The sequence below is a fragment of the Hyla sarda genome, chromosome 12 (genome assembly GCF_029499605.1).
Source record: "Hyla sarda isolate aHylSar1 chromosome 12, aHylSar1.hap1, whole genome shotgun sequence".
Taxonomy (NCBI): domain Eukaryota; kingdom Metazoa; phylum Chordata; class Amphibia; order Anura; family Hylidae; genus Hyla; species Hyla sarda.
Window position 1 is genome coordinate 8,499,072 of NC_079200.1, and position 16,403 is coordinate 8,515,474.

Here is a 16,403-nt window from a genome sequence, read left to right on the forward strand (position 1 = left end):
TGGTCAGGCAAGGACACCACACACGGGACCACTACGTGGTCCCGTGTGTGGCGTCCTTGCCTGATCAAGCTGCATTCTTAATGCACGAAAATAAAGCCTGCATCCTACTGTAGCGGTGAGAGCCTCTCGTATATCTTTCCTCATCGTTCACACTTTGCTTGCCTATCTTTGGGATTTGAGCCGCGCCGAGTATGCATTAAAGGGGTACTCCGGTGGAAAATTTTTTTTTTTATCAACTGGTGCCAGAAAGTTTCACAGATTTGTAAAATACTTCTATTAAAAAAATCTTAATCTTTCCAGTACTTATTAGCTGCTGAATACTGCAGAGGAAATTATTTTCTTTTTGGAACACAGTGCTCTCTGCTGACATCACGACCACAGTGCTCTCTGCTGACATCTCTGTCCATTTTAGGAACTGTCCAGAGCAGCATATGTTTGCTATGGGGATTTTCTCCTACTCTGGACAGTTCCTAAAATGGACAGAGATGTCAGCAGAGAGCACTGTGCTTGTGATGTCAGCAGAGAGCTCTGCGTTCCAAAAAGAAAATAATTTCCTCTGTAGTATTCAGCAGCTAATAAGTACTGGAAGGATTAAGATTTTTTAATAGAAGTCATTTACAAATCTGTTTAACTTTCTGGCACCAGTTGATAAAAAAAAAAAAAAAAAAAAATTCCACCGGAGTACCCCTTTAAGTTCACTGCTGCAACACTGAATAAAGCAGCAGGTTGTGCCCCATATCTGTCTCTTCATTATAAAACTGAAATGGCACCCCCCCCCCCACACACTATGCCTTCACCACATATTTGCATGTAGAATATCTGCACCATATAACTGTAAGAGCAAAGTGTGCTGAATACCTCTACATAATAGTTATACGGTTATTACCAGTCCTGGCATTCAATATATGTGTCTGGCTGTCATTTGCAGATGATGGGGGGGCAACAGTGCTGAACAAGAGAGATGAGGGGTAGACAGTATGGTTTACGACAACTCCATGGAACATGCTGCTTCTCAGGGACTCTGCAGTCTACTGCCTGAGGTGAGATACTCATCTCTCCTCATGCCAGATACCACTCATGGTTCTAGACTGCACATTGTGGAGCTATACTTCTCTGTTTCCACTAGTTTTGTACAACTGTAATGACTGGTTCTGTCTGCACCCGTAGGGTTAATTCTGCATAGCTCTGTTGTTTATGTTGGTTACTGGGAAAACACCCTGAGCTGCTTGGGCCTGGTTGGAGTTTCCTCCCAGTCTATCTGTACTTTGGTTTCTTCTTTCAATCAGGATTCTCCTTTCGCCTACACTCTCATATAAAGAAAGTCACTTTCACTTGTGCTTTGCTTGTGAAAGTTACCTGTTGACAGAAGCGAGCACTCCTTATATCTCTAATGTCTATTTTGGTACTGGCTTGGTTCTTGACTTGTCTTCTGGTATTTGCATTTTTACTTCGCTATCTCTTGTTACTGACTTTTGACTAGACTGACTACGTTTTGACTAAGTGTTTCTTTTTTGTATATCTCTGTAAGTTTGTGTGCCTCCAGCTGTTCCTGACTCCTACTGATTTGTAGTTTATTATTTTGACTATAATTATTACTTTGTCTGTCCCTGCACGTAGTAGAAAGGGAACGTCCTCGTGGTTGTGCACAGGGAAAAAGGGTGTGGAGTAGAGCTTCACTTAATCCCTGCCCAACGTGACAACAGCTTGACAATTGCACTCACCTCCTATCAACATAGTGCAGATGGAAAAGATCTTCTCGGCATCAGTGTTAGCGCAAACATTGCCAAAGCCCACGCTAGTCAGGCTGCTGAGTGTAAAGTAGAGGGATGCTATGTAAGCACTACGAATAGAGGGTCCTCCGATTGAATTATTTATGTAGGGCACTTCGAGCCGCTTGCCCAATTCATGGAGCCATCCTGTATGACCAAGACATCTGCACTTAATACTCTGTGTACAACGTGGTGTTTTATAGCTTAAAATATCAAGAGAAATTCCGGGTGCATTCACACCAAGTTTTGAGTTTCCAGAGGCCGGATCTGGTGGGAGAGTGTTAAAGCCAGCTGCCAATGCGTCTCTGCCGGACCCATGCTGTACCCCATTTAATTCAATGAGCCAGATAGTGTCAGGTGGTTGGGTCATTTTCCGACCGTATAGTTTGTTCTCCAATTAATCACATATGGTGGCCGGCGGTTTTCAAATTCTCCCGCTAGATCAGACCACTAAAGGCTTAAAATGAGGTGTGAAAGCGCCCTGAGGAAGAATGTTTGATACAAACAATTTTACCATGGGTAAGAAACAAAAGGGAAAGTGACTCGAGGCACTGCAGGGGTTAATCAGCCAGCGAACAATACGAGCCACCAACGTGACAGGTCTGCCAGTTTGTCTCGGGGTGCTCAACGCAAGAGGAGTCATAAAGTCTTCAAAGTCCAATCTTCATATAAACAGAAAATAAAGCATGTGTAAGGGCATGACTGAGGCGACAGTCCGTTTCATGTCATTTAGAAGCGTTGCAATGACGTGAAATGGACCGTCGCTCAGTCACGCACCTGTACTTTCTCCCTCGGTGTGTCAGCCTTAGGTATTTGTTGTATTTCTGCATCGCTACAATAAACAATGATTATAGAAGATTTAAAGACCCTGGGGCAATTACCACGCTTTATTTTCTTGTTATGAATATTGGACAAAAATTTTAGAATGTGAAATACAAATAATTTTTCAGGGAACATATAGATCATATCTCGATTGGTAGCGACGTAGGTTACATTGCAACTTTTTAATAAAACTTTACTCAAAATGTACTAGTAATGTTTTGGGATGGATTTCCATTTAGAATCGGAGTTGACCTGTTTGTATCTATGCCTCAGTAGGGGCCGTTCTTATGCACTGTCCCATATGGAAAACCCACTATATCAGCAGAGCTACGAATGATGGCTGCCTGGGATTCCATCGCTATAAGTAATGGGGGCAGGGAAAATGTGAATTGAAGCACCATTCGCTCTAATACTTGTGTAATGGCTGTTCTTACCAATGTCCCAGGTGACAGGGTCATTGCTCTCCATTTCTTTGCGGCCAATCACATACCAAACGCAGGCCATCCAGTGAGCCAGGAGGGCAAACATGGACATAAGAAGGGTGAGCACCATTGCACTGTACTGAGAATATCGATCCAGCTTCTGCAGCAACCTCAGGAGCCTCAGCAACCGAACGGTCTTCAGGAGATGGACCAGGGACGTCTTCCATTGTTATGAAAGAAGAGAAAGACACGGGTCTATCAATATCTCAGGTTCCATGTCTCTTTCTATCTTATTCTGAATGACTACAAATATAAAGTTTTATTCATATGACGTACAGGAAATAACTATCCAGAAAACATAAATGATGACCTGAAGGAGTTTACTCTATCCAGAAGACATCAATGATGACCTGAAGGAGTTTACTCTATCCAGAAGACATCAATGATGACCTAAAGGAGTTTACTCTATCCAGAAGACATCAATGATGACCTAAAGGAGTTTACTGTATCCAGAAAACATCAATGATGACCTGAAGGAGTTTACTCTATCCAGAAGACATCAATTATGGCCTGAAGGAGTTTACTGTATCCAGAAGACATCAATGATGACCTGAAGGAGTTTACTCTATCCAGAAGACATCAATGATGACCTGGAGTTTACTCTATCCAGAAGACATCAATGATGACCTGAAGGAGTTTACTCTATCCAGAAAAACATCAATGATGACCTGAAGGAGTTTACTCTATCCCTAAAACATCAATGATGACCTGAAGGAGTTTACTCTATCCAGAAAACATCAATGATGACCTGAAGGAGTTTACTCTATCCAGAAGACATCAATTACAGCCTGAAGGAGTTTACTCTATCCAGAAACATCAATGATGACCTGAAGGAGTTTACTCTATCCAGAAAACATCAATGATGATCTGAAGGAGTTTACTCTATCCAGAAAACATCAATGATGACCTGAAGGAGTTTACTCTATCCAGAAGACATCAATGATGACCTGAAGGAGTTTACTCTATCCAGAAGACATCAATTATGGCCTGAAGTAGTTTACTCTATCCAGAAGACATCAATGATGACCTGAAGGAGTTTACTATATCCAGAAGACATCAATTATGGCCTGAAGTACTTTACTGTATCCAGAAGGCATCAATGATGACCTGAAGGAGTGTACTCTATCCAGAAGACATCAATGATGACCTGAAGGAGTTTACTCTATCCAGAAGACATCAATGATGACCTGAAGGAGTTAACTCTATCCAGAAGACATCAATGATGACCTGAAGGAGTTTACTCTATCCAGAAGACATCAATTACAGCCTGAAGGAGTTTACTCTATCCAGAAAACATCAATGATGACCTGAAGGAGTTTACTCTATCCAGAAGACATCAATGATGACCTGAAGGAGTATACTCTATCCAGAAAACATCAATGATGACATGAAGGAGTTTACTCTATCCAGAAGACATCAATTACAGCCTGAAGGAGTTTACTCTATCCAGAAAACATCAATGATGACCTGAAGGAGTTTACTCTATCCAGAAAACATCAATAATGACCTGAAGGAGTTTACTCTATCCAGAAAACATCAATAATGACCTGAAGGAGTTTACTCTATCCAGAAGATATCAATGATGACCTGAAGGAGTTTACTGTATCCAGAAAACATCAATGATGACCTGAAGGAGTTTACTCTATCCAGAAGACACCAGTGATGACCTGAAGGAGTTTACTCTATCCAGAAGACATAAATGATGACCTGAAGGAGTTTACTCTATCCAGAAAACATCAATAATGACCTGAAGGAGTTTACTCTATCCAGAAAACATCAATAATGACCTGAAGGAGTTTACTCTATCCAGAAGACATCAATGATGACCTGAAGGAGTTTACTCTATCCAGAAGACACCAGTGATGACCTGAAGGAGTTTACTCTATCCAGAAGACATCAATGATGACCTGAAGGAGTTTACTCTATCCAGAAGACATCAATGATGACCTGAAGGAGTTTACTCTATCCAGAAGACATCAATTACAGCCTGAAGGAGTTTACTCTATCCAGAAAACATCAATGATGACCTGAAGGAGTTTACTCTATCCAGAAGACATCAATGATGACCTGAAGGAGTATACTCTATCCAGAAAACATCAATGATGACATGAAGGAGTTTACTCTATCCAGAAGACATCAATTACAGCCTGAAGGAGTTTACTCTATCCAGAAAACATCAATGATGACCTGAAGGAGTTTACTCTATCCAGAAAACTTAAATGATGACCTGAAGGAGTTTACTCTATCCAGAAGACATAAATGATGACCTGAAGGAGTTTACTCTATCCAGAAGACATAAATGATGACCTGAAGGAGTTTACTCTATCCAGAAAACATCAATGATGACCTGAAGGAGTTTACTATATCCAGAAGACATCAATGATGACCTGAAGGAGTTTACTCTATCCAGAAGACATCAGTGATGATCTGAAGGAGTTTACTCTATCCAGAAGACATCAATGATGACCTGAAGGAGTTTACTCTATCCAGAAGACATAAATGATGACCTGAAGGAGTTTACTCTATGCAGAAAAAATCAATGATGACTTGAAGGAGTTTACTCTATCCAGAAGACATCAATGATGACCTGAAGGAGTCTACTCAATCCAGAAGACATCAATGATGACCTGAAGGAGTTTACTGTATGCAGAAGACATCAATGATGACCTGAAGGAGTTTACTATATCCAGAAGACATCAATTATGGCCTGAAGTACTTTACTGTATCCAGAAGGCATCAATGATGACCTGAAGGAGTGTACTCTATCCAGAAGACATCAATGATGACCTGAAGGAGTTTACTCTATCCAGAAGACATCAATGATGACCTGAAGGAGTTAACTCTATCCAGAAGACATCAATGATGACCTGAAGGAGTTTACTCTATCCAGAAGACATCAATTACAGCCTGAAGGAGTTTACTCTATCCAGAAAACATCAATGATGACCTGAAGGAGTTTACTCTATCCAGAAGACATCAATGATGACCTGAAGGAGTATACTCTATCCAGAAAACATCAATGATGACATGAAGGAGTTTACTCTATCCAGAAGACATCAATTACAGCCTGAAGGAGTTTACTCTATCCAGAAAACATCAATGATGACCTGAAGGAGTTTACTCTATCCAGAAAACATCAATAATGACCTGAAGGAGTTTACTCTATCCAGAAAACATCAATAATGACCTGAAGGAGTTTACTCTATCCAGAAGATATCAATGATGACCTGAAGGAGTTTACTGTATCCAGAAAACATCAATGATGACCTGAAGGAGTTTACTCTATCCAGAAGACACCAGTGATGACCTGAAGGAGTTTACTCTATCCAGAAGACATAAATGATGACCTGAAGGAGTTTACTCTATCCAGAAAACATCAATAATGACCTGAAGGAGTTTACTCTATCCAGAAAACATCAATAATGACCTGAAGGAGTTTACTCTATCCAGAAGACATCAATGATGACCTGAAGGAGTTTACTCTATCCAGAAGACACCAGTGATGACCTGAAGGAGTTTACTCTATCCAGAAGACATCAATGATGACCTGAAGGAGTTTACTCTATCCAGAAGACATCAATGATGACCTGAAGGAGTTTACTCTATCCAGAAGACATCAATTACAGCCTGAAGGAGTTTACTCTATCCAGAAAACATCAATGATGACCTGAAGGAGTTTACTCTATCCAGAAGACATCAATGATGACCTGAAGGAGTATACTCTATCCAGAAAACATCAATGATGACATGAAGGAGTTTACTCTATCCAGAAGACATCAATTACAGCCTGAAGGAGTTTACTCTATCCAGAAAACATCAATGATGACCTGAAGGAGTTTACTCTATCCAGAAAACTTAAATGATGACCTGAAGGAGTTTACTCTATCCAGAAGACATAAATGATGACCGGAAGGAGTTTACTCTATCCAGAAGACATAAATGATGACCTGAAGGAGTTTACTCTATCCAGAAAACATCAATGATGACCTGAAGGAGTTTACTATATCCAGAAGACATCAATGATGACCTGAAGGAGTTTACTCTATCCAGAAGACATCAGTGATGATCTGAAGGAGTTTACTCTATCCAGAAGACATCAATGATGACCTGAAGGAGTTTACTCTATCCAGAAGACATAAATGATGACCTGAAGGAGTTTACTCTATGCAGAAAAAATCAATGATGACTTGAAGGAGTTTACTCTATCCAGAAGACATCAATGATGACCTGAAGGAGTCTACTCAATCCAGAAGACATCAATGATGACCTGAAGGAGTTTACTGTATGCAGAAGACATCAATGATGACCTGAAGGAGTTTACTGTATCCAGAAGACATCAGTTATGACCAGAAGGAGTTTACTGTAAATATATTAACCAATAAGATGACATTCAGTTCTTACCACTGTGACATTAAATGCATAGAGAAGATCAAAGGGCAGAGCAGCGATGAGGTCCACGAAGAACCATGTGGCGAGGTAGTGGATACATATTGATCGGGGTTCGTAGACCACCTGACCGGAATGACTGACGTATGTTGTCCGGAAATTTAGAATGATATCTGTGAGAGGAGAATTCAGCAGAGCATTATTGCCACATGCTTTTATCCGAAGCTTGCAAATAAAAATATTATCTATTAGACACCAATTAGTGGAATCAGGTGATCATCTTCACTGTTTTTTTAAGAAGCCCTCAAGGTTTCCCCGCCCCCCCCCCTATATCATGCACACTCACCATCACTAGTCCTACAGCACTGTCTGTTTTATCCCAGCACAGCTGCATCTCTGCGTTTTTACTGTAAATGGGTCATGTGATCACCAGTCTGACTTTCCAATCCTTCCAGTGCTTAATGTGAGTCCCAGGATGTCAGTTCTGGGTTCTGACTTTCTTTGAATGACAGGATGACATCATCACCTACCAGATCCCTCCTACTAGATCTCAGATCCCTCCTAGCTCCATTTAATATCTCTATGGGATCGTCAGTCTGACTCACAGAAAATCACAATGTTTAATGTGTCAAAAGAAAGTCCTGGGTCATCTGACTTCCACTGAACTACAGGACGACATCATCACCTATCAGATCCCTTTTGGCCAAGCCTGGTGCAAGGATTTTTGTCACCCTAGGTGAAAGCTCATTTTGACGCCCCTTGACTGTGCCCATTGGCTCCACCCTTTGACTCGCCCCACCTTACTACTGGGGTGACACTTTGTAACAAACCTCCTCCTCATGAAATCTCTTTACTACTGGGGTGACATACTGTAACAAACCTCCTCCTCATGTAATCAACTTACTACTAGGGTGACACATTGTAACAAACCCCCTCCTCATGTAATCAACTTACTACTGGGGTGACACACAGTAAAAAACCCTCTCCTCATGTAATCTTCTTACTACTGGGGTGATACACAGTAACAAACCTCCTCCTCATGTAATCTCCTTACTACTGGGGTGACACATTGTAACAAACCTCCTCCTCATGTAATCTCCTTACTACTGGGGTGACACACTGTAACAACCCTCCTCCTCATGTAATCTCCTTACTACAGGGGTGACACACTGTAACAAACCTCCTCCTCATGTAATCTCCTTACTACTGGGGTGATACACTGTAATAAACCTCCTCCTCATGTAATCTCCTTACTACTGGGGTGATACACTGTAATAAACCTCCTCCTCATGTAATCTCCTTACTACTGGGGTGACACACTGTAACAAACCTCCTCCTCATGTAATCTCCTTACTACTGGGGTGACACACTGTAACAAACCTCCTCCTCATGTAATCTCCTTACTACTGGGGTGACACACTGTAACAACCCTGCTCCTCATGTAATCTCCTTACTACTGGGGTGACACACTGTAACAAACCTCCTCCTCATGTAATCTCCTTACTACAGGGGTGACACACTGTAACAAACCTCCTCCTCATGTAATCTCCTTACTACTGGGGTGATACACTGTAATAAACCTCCTCCTCATGTAATCTCCTTACTACTGGGGTGACACACTGTAACAAACCTCCTCCTCATGTAATCTCCTTACTACTGGGGTGACACACTGTAACAACCCTGCTCCTCATGTAATCTCCTTACTACTGGGGTGACACACTGTAACAAACCTCCTCCTCATGTAATCTCCTTACTACTGGGGTGACACACTGTAACAAACCCCCTCCTCATGTAATCACCTTACTACTGGGGTGACACACTGTAACAAATCTCCTCCTCATGTAATCACCTTACTACTGGGATGACACACTGTAACAAACCTCCTCCTCATGTAATCTTCTTTCTACTGGGGTGACACACTGTAACAAACCTCCTGCTCATGTAATCTCCTTACTACTGGGGTGACACACTGTAACAAACCCCCTCCTTATGTAATCTCCTTATTACTGGGGTGACACACTGTAACAAACCCCCTCCTTATGTAATCTCCTTACTACTGGGGTGACACACTGTAACAAACCTCCTCCTCATGTAATCTCCTTACTACTGGGGTGACACACTGTAACAACCCTCCTCCTCATGTAATCTCCTTACTACTGGGGTGACACACTGTAACAAACCTCCTCCTCATGTAATCTCCTTACTACTGGGGTGACACATTGTAACAAACCTCCTCCTCATGTAATCTCCTTACTACTGGGGTGACACACTGTAACAACCCTCCTCCTCATGTAATCTCCTTACTACAGGGGTGACACACTGTAACAAACCTCCTCCTCATGTAATCTCCTTACTACTGGGGTGACACACTGTAACAAACCTCCTCCTCATGTAATCTCCTTACTACTGGTGTGACACACTGTAACAACCCTCCTCCTCATGTAATCTCCTTACTACTGGGGTGACACACTGTAACAAACCTCCTCCTCATGTAATCTCCGTACTACTGGGGTGACACACTGTAACAAACCTCCTCCTCATGTAATCTCCTTACTACTGGGGTGACACACTGTAACAAACCTCCTCCTCATGTAATCTCCTTACTACTGGGGTGACACACGGTAACAAATCTCCTCCTCATTTAATCTCCTTACTACTGGGGTGACACATTGTAACAAACCTCCTCCTCATGTAATCTCCTTACTACTGGGGTGACACACTGTAACAACCCTCCTCCTCATGTAATCTCCTTACTACAGGGGTGACACACTGTAACAAACCCCCTCCTCATGTAATCACCTTACTACTGGGGTGACACACTGTAACAAATCTCCTCCTCATGTAATCACCTTACTACTGGGATGACACACTGTAACAAACCTCCTCCTCATGTAATCTTCTTTCTACTGGGGTGACACACTGTAACAAACCTCCTGCTCATGTAATCTCCTTACTACTGGGGTGACACACTGTAACAAACCCCCTCCTTATGTAATCTCCTTATTACTGGGGTGACACACTGTAACAAACCTCCTCCTCATGTAATCTCCTTACTACTGGGGTGACACACTGTAACAAACCTCCTCCTCATGTAATCTCCTTACTACTGGGGTGACACATTGTAACAAACCTCCTCCTCATGTAATCTCCTTACTACTGGGGTGACACACTGTAACAACCCTCTTCCTCATGTAATCTCCTTACTACAGGGGTGACACACTGTAACAAACCTCCTCCTCATGTAATCTCCTTACTACTGGGGTGACACACTGTAACAAACCTCCTCCTCATGTAATCTCCTTACTACTGGTGTGACACACTGTAACAACCCTCCTCCTCATGTAATCTCCTTACTACTGGGGTGACACACTGTAACAAACCTCCTCCTCATGTAATCTCCGTACTACTGGGGTGACACACTGTAACAAACCTCCTCCTCATGTAATCTCCTTACTACTGGGGTGACACACTGTAACAAACCTCCTCCTCATGTAATCTCCTTACTACTGGGGTGACACACTGTAACAAACCTCCTCCTCATGTAATCTCCTTACTACTGGGGTGACACACTGTAACAAACCTCCTCCTCATGTAATCTCCTTACTACTGGGGTGACACACTGTAACAACCCTCCTCCTCATGTAATCTCCTTACTACTGGGGTGACACACGGTAACAAATCTCCTCCTCATGTAATCTCCTTACTACTGGGGTGACACACTGTAACAAACCTCCTCCTCATGTAATCTCCGTACTACTGGGGTGACACACTGTAACAAACCTCCTCCTCATGTAATCTCCTTACTACTGGGGTGACACACTGTAACAAACCTCCTCCTCATGTAATCTCCTTACTACTGGGGTGACACACGGTAACAAATCTCCTCCTCATTTAATCTCCTTACTACTGGGGGTGACACACTGTAACAAACCTCCTCCTCATGTAACCTTAAAGGGGTACTCTGCTCTAGACATCTTATCTCCTATGCAAAGGATAGGGGATAAGGTGACTGCGGAGCACCCGACATTCGTTTAGAGTGTCGGGTTCAGCGGCGGAGGCTCGTGACATCCTGGCCATGCCTCCTCAACGCGAGTCTATGGGAGGGGGCGTGGTCGTGACGTCACAAGCCTCCACGCCGTCGCGAGCCAAGTGCCTACGGGGGGAGGAATCTGGAGACATGGCTGTTTGGCTGGACACGCGTCTATGCTCCTGGGTTCTTCTCTCAGTGTCCTTATTAATAGGAGAAAGTTCTCGTTAATTAACTTGTGTCTGAGATTAGTTCCATCCTGATGAGATTCGTCTTTACATTCGGCCTAATCTGTAGGATTCAGTGTCTTGGTGATAAGATTTCATCTCTACGAGCCGGTCCTGGGTGTGAGGGAGTACAGAGCTGCAGGAACCCTATAAAATGTAGACCTCCCAAAAGAGTCCACACGAGACCCCACAATATAAGAGCTGGGACAGTCCTATCCAATGCCAGTATCAGCTGTCTACATGTGCAATGTGAACGGAGACTAATATCCACTCTACAAGACTGGTCAGATGGTTGTCATGTTCCAAGCAAATTTACTGCCGATACTCCATATAGACATGATGACATCACACAGTTCCTCCATATGGACATGATGACATCACACAGTTCCTCCATATAGACATGATGACATCACACAGTTCCTCCATATAGACATGATGACATCACACAGTTCCTCCATATAGACATGATGACATCACACAGTTCCTCCATATAGACATGATGACATCACACAGTTCCTCCATATAGACATGATGACATCACACAGTCCCTTCATATAGACATGATGACATCACACAGTTTCTCCATATAGACATGATGACATCACACAGTTCCTCCATATGGACATGATGTCATCACACAGTTCCTCCATATGGACATGATGACATCACACAGTTTCTCCATATAGACATGATGCCATCACACAGTTCCTCCATATAGACATGATGACATCACACAGTTCTCCATATAGACATGATGACATCACACAGTTCCTCCATATAGACATGATGACATCACACAGCTCCTCCATATAGACATGATGACATCACACAGTTCTCCATATAGACATGATGACATCACACAGTTCCTCCATATGGACATGATGACATCACACAGTTCCTCCATATAGACATGATGACATCACACAGTTCCTCCATATAGACATGATGACATCACACAGTTGCTCCATATGGACATGATGACATCACATAGTTCTCCATATAGACATGATGACATCACACAGTTGCTCCATATAGACATGATGACATCACATAGTTCCTCCATATGGACATGATGACATCACACAGTTGCTCAATATAGACATGATGACATCACACAGTTGCTCAATATAGACATGATGACATCACACAGTTCCTCCATATAGACATGATGACATCACACAGTTCCTCCATATAGACATGATGACATCACACAGTTCCTCCATATGGACATGATGACATCACACAGTTGCTCCATATAGACATGATGACATCACATAGTTCCTCCATATGGACATGATGACATCACACAGTTGCTCAATATAGACATGATGACATCACACAGTTCCTCCATATAGACATGATGACATCACACAGTTCCTCCATATAGACATGATGACATCACACAGATCCTCCATATGGACATGATGACATCACACAGTTGCTCCATATAGACATGATGATATCACACAGTTCACCATATGGACATGATGACATCACACAGTTCCTCCATATGTACATGATGACATCACACAGTTCCTCCATATGGACATGATGACATCACACAGTTCCTCCATATAGACATGATGACATCACACAGTTCTTCCATATGGACATGATGACATCACACAGCTCCTCCATATGGACATGATGACATCACACAGTTCCTCCATATGGACATGATGACATCACACAGTTGCTGTAGATTTGTCGGATCCATGATGAGAATCTCCGGTTCCACCACATCCCAGCGGTGATCTATTGGATGAGATCTGGTGACTGTGGAAGCCATTGGAGTCATGTGACCTCATTGTCCTGTATGAGATGATGTCATGTGACCTCATTGTCCTGTATGAGATGATGTCATGTGACCTCATTGTCCTGTATGAGATGATGTCATGTGACCTCATTGTCCTGTATGAGATGATGTCATGTGACCTCATTGTCCTGTATGAGATGATGTCATGTGACCTCATTGTCCTGTATGAGATGATGTCATGTGACCTCATTGTCCTGTATGAGATGATGTCATGTGACCTCATTGTCCTGTATGAGATGATGTCATGTGACCTCATTGTCCTGTATGAGATGATGTCATGTGACCTCATTGTCCTGTATGAGATGATGTCATGTGACCTCATTGTCTTGTATGAGATGATGTCATGTGACCTCATTGTCCTGTATGAGATGATGTCATGTGACCTCATTGACCTGTATGAGATGATGTCATGTGACCTCATTGTCCTGTATGAGATGATGTCATGTGACCTAATTGTCCTGTATGAGATGATGTCATGTGACCTCATTGTCCTGTATGAGATGATGTCATGTGACCTCATTGTCCTGTATGAGATAATGTCATGTGACCTCATTGTCCTGTATGAGATGATGTCATGTGACCTGATTGTCTTGTATGAGATGATGTCATGTGACCTCATTGTCCTGTATGAGATGATGTCATGTGACCTCATTGTCCTGTATGAGATGATGTCATGTGACCTCATTGTCCTGTATGAGATGATGTCATGTGACCTAATTGTCCTGTATGAGATGATGTCATGTGACATGGGGCATTATCCTGCTGGAAGTATCATCAGAAGATGGCTCCACTGTGGTCATAAAGGGACGGACATGGTCAGTAACAATACTCAGGGAGGCTGTGGGGTTTATACCAGGATCAATTGGTATTAAGGGGCCCAAAGTGCCCAGAAAATGTCCCCCCCCCCCCACCATTACACCCCCACCAGCCTGACCCTGATACAAGGCAGGAGGGATCCATGATTTATGTTGTTTACACCAAATTCTGCCCCATCTGATGTCACCGCTGGAATGGAGACTCCTCAGACCAGACAACGTTCTTCCATCTTCCATTCTCCAGTTTTGGTTCCTGTGTGAATTGTGGCCTCAGTTTCCTGTTCTTAGCTGACAGGAGGAGCCCCCGGTGTGGTCTTCTGCTGCTGTAGCCCATCTGCTCCAAGGTTGGACATGTTGTGTGGTCAGAGATGGTATTCTGCAGATCTTGGTTGAGATTCTCATCATGGATGTGCAGCCGACAAATCTGCAGCAACTGCATGATGTCATCATGTCCATATGGAAGAACTGCATGATGTCATCATGTCCATATGGAAGAACTGTGTGATGTCATCATGTCCATATGGAGGAACTGTGTGATGTCATCATGTCTATATGGAGAACTGTGTGATGTCATCATGTCTATATGGAGAACTGTGTGATGTCATCATGTCCATATGGAGGAACTGTGTGATGTCATCATGTCCATATGGAGAACTGTGTGATGTCATCATGTCCATATGGAGGAACTGTGTGATGTCATCATGTCTATATGGAGGAACTGTGTGATGTCATCATGTCTATATGGAGGAACTGTGTGATGTCATCATGTCTATATGGAGGAACTGTGTGATGTCATCATGTCCATATGGAGGAACCGTGTGATGTCATCATGTCTATATGGAGGAACTGTGTGACATCATCATGTCCATATGGAGGAACTGTGTGATGTCATCATGTCCATATGGAGGAACTGTGTGACGTCATCATGTCTATATGGAGAACTGTGTGATGTCATCATGTCCATATGGAGGAACTGTGTGATGTCATCATGTCCATATGGAGGAACTGTGTGATGTCATCATGTCTATATGGAGGAACTGTGTGATGACATCATGTCTATATGGAGGAACTGTGTGATGTCATCATGTCCATATGGAGAACTGTGTGATGTCATCACGTCTATATGGAGGAACTGTGTGATGTCATCATGTCCATATGGAGGAACTGTGTGATGTCATCATGTCCATATAGAGGAACTGTGTGATGTCATCATGTCTATATGGAGGAACTGTGTGATGTCATCATGTCCATATTGAGGAACTGTGTGATGTCATCATGTCTATATGGAGGAACTGTGTGATGTCATCATGTCTATATGGAAGAACTGTGTGATGTCATCATGTCCATATGGAGAAACTGTGTGATGTCATCATGTCTATATGGAGGAACTGTGTGATGTCATCATGTCTATATGGGAGACCTGTGTGATGTCATCATGTCTATATAGAGGAACTGTGTGATGTCATCATGTCCATATGGAGGAACTGTGTGATGTCATGTCCATATGGAGGAACTGTGTGATGACATAATGTCCATATCGAGGAACTGTGTGATGTCATCATGTCCATATGGAGGAACTGTGTGATGTCATCATGTCCATATGGAGGAACTGTGTGATGTCATCATGTCCATATGGAGGAAATGTGTGATGTCATCATGTCTATATGGAAGAACTGTGTGATGTCATCATGTCTATATGGAGGAACTGTGTGATGTCATCATGTCTATATGGGGGAACTGTGTGATGTCATCATGTCTATATGGAAGAACTGTGTGATGTCATCATGTCCATATAGAGGAACTGTGTGATGTCATCATGTCTATATGGAGGAACTGTGTGATGTCGTGACGTCATCATGTCTATATGGAGGAACTGTGTGATGTCATCATGTCTATATGGAAGAACTGTGTGATGTCATCATGTCTATATAGAGGAACTGTGTGATGTCATCATGTCTATATGGAGGAACTGTGTGATGTCGTGACGTCATCATGTCTATATGGAGGAACTGTGTGATGTCATCATGTCTATATGGAAGAACTGTGTGATGTCATCATG

At 42.6% G+C, this 16,403-nt stretch overlaps 1 protein-coding gene across 1 annotated transcript in view; it reads right to left on the reverse strand.

Annotated features, from left to right (window-relative positions):
• Positions 1 to 16,403, reverse strand: part of KCNH4 (potassium voltage-gated channel subfamily H member 4) — a 190,740-nt gene that overhangs the window by 25,530 nt on the left and 148,807 nt on the right. Inside the window, exons 6-8 of the mRNA XM_056549169.1 lie at positions 7,475 to 7,632; positions 3,026 to 3,233; positions 1,722 to 1,916 (exon numbers count right to left, since the gene is read on the reverse strand). Of these exons, the coding sequence (XP_056405144.1) occupies positions 1,722 to 1,916; positions 3,026 to 3,233; positions 7,475 to 7,632 (561 nt within the window). The remainder of the gene's footprint in view (positions 1 to 1,721; positions 1,917 to 3,025; positions 3,234 to 7,474; positions 7,633 to 16,403) is intronic.